Consider the following 4,899-nt stretch of genomic DNA (forward strand, 5'->3'; position numbering starts at 1 on the left):
TCACATAGGATTGATGGATCTAGTTGCCTTTCACTCTGAAGTGGCCAAAACGTTAATATTCTTTACTCCAGCATCATACGCTGCTAGGTTGTTTCCAAGTGGAAGAAATTGTTTTCCAATGGATGCATCTTCTATTGCATTCTAATGCATTTTTGTAATACTAATTCCTGGTTGCATGTATATGCCATTTAATGGCCTGTCTGTGAGTTCTACTGAAGGGCAGTTCTGCAGATTAAGACAACATGAGGTTGACTTGAAATAGTAAAACTTTTTAGGGTTGCAATTTGATTTTATTTTAAATTGATGCTTTCAATTACTGTATTAAGTTTTCTTTAAAAAAATATTTTTTTAAACTTTCCCCATCTTGCTGTGTCTTCAGCCCGAGCAAAACTCTCTCTCTCCATTCGTTGTGGAGAAGAGGCTTAGCAGCTGGGATTTGCCATCACCAGCCTAAAAACGGTGACCAAACTTTTTTCTCCCCTCCCCGCCCCCCTTCCCACCCCCCCTTTGAAGGAATAAAAAATAAAAATCAAACCGTGTTTTAATTTCAGTTAAGGATGTTTCTGTGTTTCTTTTTGTCTTTCTTTCTCTTCCTCCTCCCTTCCTCCCCTTTCTTTCCTTCCACTTCATTGGCTGGGATGATCTTTCCCTGTTGCTTCTGATGTTTCTTTCTTTTTCTCAGTGTGTGCCTGCCTACCTGGACTAGGGGGAAGATAAGGTAATTTTGAAGGGCTTGAGGAAGCGGCTTACCTGTTTTGAAAACTTTTTTTTCGAGATTTCTTTTTAAGAGTTATGTGAAAATCAGTAATTGAAGAGAGTTTGGTAGCAGCTGGGCAGGTTGAAATTTAAGTGTTATGTGCTGAACGCCTTGGGAATTTGATCTGCTTTATACCAAAGAAGAACACAGAGAAAAGTATTTATTTATTGGGGGAAAGGGGAGGGGGGGAGGAAAGAAGGTTAAGGGTGGGGGAGGGAAGTGGTTTTGGAGACAAGAAGTGAAGCTGCCTGTTTTCCAGTAAGTAATGGAGAAATTCCAGGAGCCAGGGCTAAATATACTTGGCGATCAATACAGAAATGGCTCATTGTGAATAATTTAGCTGCCTGGTGCAGTGAGAGTTTTGAAACTAAAGGCAAAAAAGAGGCCGTGGAGGGAGAGAGGAAATAAAATTCTCCTCTGGTCATGTCAGATTCTTAACTTTTCCACTTAAAAGAACATAGTTACGATTATTGATCTCTCTTTTTTTTTCCCCCCCCTCAATATATATCAAATGATAGCTAGGGGGTGTCATTCTATACAGTTACTTGGGTTTCTGGAAAGTAATAGCTTGTTCTGTGTCAGCAAAGTGCTTCCAGAAACTTTAAGATTGCTTAACGCCACAAAATGCATGATCTGGGAGTATTAAGTGTGACGTTTGGCCCCATGCTGTGGCAGATAAATAGGGTTAGAGTGAACAGGTGTGTGTACAGGTGTGTGTGCGCATACGGTGGTGCGAGACAAAGGGTTGTAATAACTCTCTCGAAGGGAAACAGACACTGGAGGGCTTTATTTTGTTTAGATCAGGATGGAGTCTCTTGGAGTGGGTGTGAAAAGAGCAATTGTTAATAGTATCCATCTCCTCAAAGTCTGTTCTGGCTGCGAGAGCTGATAATTGATAAAGCGTTACCATCCTGGCTTGGACACAACAAGTGGAAAGTCAGGGAAAAAAACTCTCAGATCAGGTAAAAATGCGAGTGGGGGACAGAGAGGGGCACGGTCAGACCAAGGTGATCCCAGTGCTGCCTGCCCAGGAGGCAGCTGAATTTCTCTACTCGGTTAATTTGCAGGAAGAGTTCAGTGATTTGCAAATGAGCACATGCAGTACACTTGCATGTTTCTCTAGGCAATGGTTGCAACAGCAGTAAAATGGGCAACTGCTTAGGGCTTTAAGTAAGTTTAATCATTTAATGGTTGATACTGACAGGCGTCTTTGAGGGTGTACTTTTCTGCCTTGCAGCACTGCACTTTGACTATGGAAGCAGAGGCTGCTGATGGATATATAACATGTAAGTAATCATTTCATTTGATTATTCTGAATTACTTTCCTTTTCCCACTATCCTTTCTATACTGCAGACACCTGAAACCTTGTGTTGAAACCTTGTGTATGGTCTTTGCATTGAGATGACACTGAATTAATAGCATTTAAACATAAACTTTGTGTATGACTGAAAAATGCATGGGGAGGGGTGCATGGGTGTGTAGCTCTAGCTTTAAATATTTAGTGAGGATGAATGAACTTTGCAAATGTGAGAGAGAGTTCATCTTCAGAAATTCAAATTGCAACCAAAAACTTTTTATGCATTTCACTGTGCATTTCTCCTGTTTTCTGTGTCAGGGCAAAATGTCTTAGTGTGAGTGCTCTGCTTAACTGTCAGTTAACCGAGAGCTTTGCGGAGGGAGGTCTATGTGTTAAAGTGCTACTTTAGTCTTCTCCTGCCTAGCCCCAGTTCTCAGGGTCTGCAAATAGAAAAGTAAAATAGAAAGCAGCTGGGGCAAGGTCTGTCACAGGCATATGCATAGAAGACTGGTGGCTAGGTTTGGAGGGGCTCTTAAAATCAGTCAGTCAAATGTTTACTTGCGGCCACCGAGAGTCCAGATTTTGCAGGCTGTGAAGACTTGGCTGGTAAAAGGAGGGAAGGGCAAAGGGAGCGAGCGTGTCATACTTGTTAATCGTTGTGTTGCTCTGCTGAAGAAGGGGATGGAAACTTACGGGGGACTTGTTTTGTGAAAGCAGGTGACAATGAGCTTTCGCCCGAAAGGGAGCACTCCAGCATGGCCATTGACCTCACCTCCAGCACACCCAATGGGCAGCATACCTCCCCCAGTCACATGGCAAGCAGTAAGTCTCTTCTTAAACCTGTTTCTCTCTCGCAGTGGGCTTGGGTTAGGCTGGTCCTCTGGATCCTTGGCTTGCTTACCGGGTCTTAACCACCGCTGTAGGCGTTGCTAATAAACGAAGAGAAGGACAGGGTAGACTTTTTTTTTTTTTTCTTTCTTGTTCATACTGGTGTCTCATCTAAACATGAACGGGATTACTAGTCTGAACTATCCCAAGGTGGCATTTGAGAGCTGGTCCTTACCTGTTCCAGGTAGGAAAACACTAGGCTTGACATGTGCTGGTTTTGTTTCACCAGGTTTTGAAATCCAAATGGAAATTGTTGTTGTTGTTATTACTACTTAGTGTGCTTCCCCAAACAGCTTGAAGTAGCTTTATTTGAAAACAAACACATTTTCTTTACAAAAAGGCTTTACTCTGGCAAAAGTATAAAGTTAAAATATCTGGGTTTGATGACAGGTGGTATTTTACTATTCCATATAGAAACTTCAGCATCCTATTCATTACCTCAGCTTTGCCTTGGCAAGTCTGAAAGTGGTTGGGATAATTGGAAGTTTATGGCCCTCGGTAGTTGACTCTAACAAACTGAAAGGATTTTGTTTTAGAATGTTAGGGGAGAAACTGAGAAAATTAGAGATTTGGGAGTCTGCTGAGAGTGTCAAGTGCTGATAATATTTTTATAATTATTTTCATGCTATATTTTGGAGGTGGATAAATGTAGCTTACACACATTTCATAAAACCAACACCCTTTCTGGTTTTTGTGTGTGTGAATGCCACGGCTCGTTTTACTCTTGGTTACAATGTTACATGAAGATATTTACCTTAAAGTACCTCCGTACTTGTATTAAAAAATAATGTAACGTGCTTTGCTTCCAATATACTTTCAGAGGGTTCCTCTCTATGTGATACTAATTTGCTTTCTAGTATGTGTACTATAGATATGTTTTTATCTTTTTAAACTGAGTGTTTGTATAATACCCCACTGAAAACTGTGAAAGAAAGGAGAGCTGTTAGGGTTGCTTACTTTAAAATACACAGAGTATTGCCTTCAAAGTCTTTCTTACTGAGAAAAAGATGTTACTTTAAGAATTCTTCTTTCCTCCTGCAAATTATGAGTAAAACGCGGTTTTTATGAGCCTTTAAAACTGAGGGTTATTATGAAGATCTCCCAATTATATACATGTTGCTAGAGAATATGATTGCTAATACTCTGGACTGAACTTTATATGACAACCGATCATAATTCAGCATCTTTAGACAATTCCAATCCTGCTGCACTGGGATTCTGAAATATTTTATTATGTTGTAAAAGTTTTACTACTCACTTTCTTCATTTTCTTTGTTTCCTTTTTATTAATGGGAAGCCTTCATTGGAAGGGAAAAAAAAAGCTCCCTGTTTTAAATCTTCTTTATAATCTAGACTAAAAAACAGAGTCAAATTAGGGAATAAAAAGATCTAGGATGAAGTCATGCAAAAATACTTTAACACATTCAATACTTTTGTGCTCATTGTGTTAACATTTTCAATGATTTTTTAAAGCTTCGTTAGTTCTTGCAACACACATGTCTGCAGCCTTGGTGAATATCTTATTTATTTTAAATGTGTTTTGTGGTATCTCACAGGTGTCTCAACTGCTTTCATCACTGCTGCTCTGTGTTAAGCATGTGCTGCTGTTGAAAAATTAGGGGCTCTGCCTGGGGTTCTTAACCCAAGCAAAACTCGAGCTTCTTAAATGTGTTGTAATTTACTCTTTGCAGGCATAAAAATGTTTAGCAGAGAGGCGGTTTGTTCTGTCTTAAACATGGAAGGTATTGATTAGAGTTTGTCAGCTTTTGTGGCAGCTATTATGTTGGTTCAGTTAAGGTTTTTGGCCAAATCTTGAATCTGGCATGTGTAGACTAAATTACCAGGCTGTGCTTTAGAGCTTTCCACCTGTCCTGTCGGGTACAGGAAATCCTTGTAAAGGTTCAGTAACCTCTGGGTTTTGGTTTTTTGGGGTTTTTTGGGTTTTTTTTTTGGGGG

General features: G+C 40.0%; 1 protein-coding gene across 4 annotated transcripts in view; it reads left to right on the forward strand.

Moving 5' to 3' along the window:
* The first annotated feature begins 1,994 nt into the window (after positions 1–1,994).
* Positions 1,995–4,899, forward strand: part of IKZF2 (IKAROS family zinc finger 2) — a 108,012-nt gene continuing 105,107 nt past the window's right edge. For 2 of the 4 annotated variants that reach the window (XM_009636606.2, XM_009636598.2), the window contains exons 1-2: positions 2,010–2,043; positions 2,773–2,877. In XM_009636606.2, coding sequence (XP_009634901.1) covers positions 2,010–2,043; positions 2,773–2,877 — 139 coding nt within the window. Of the gene's footprint in view, positions 2,044–2,769; positions 2,878–4,899 lie in introns of all 4 variants that reach the window. The other 2 variants (XM_035891886.1, XM_035891882.1) reach the window with 2 other exon arrangements.

The sequence above is a fragment of the Egretta garzetta genome, unplaced genomic scaffold, assembly GCF_000687185.1.
Source record: "Egretta garzetta isolate BGI_Z169 unplaced genomic scaffold, ASM68718v1 scaffold230, whole genome shotgun sequence".
In the NCBI taxonomy this organism is placed as follows: domain Eukaryota; kingdom Metazoa; phylum Chordata; class Aves; order Pelecaniformes; family Ardeidae; genus Egretta; species Egretta garzetta.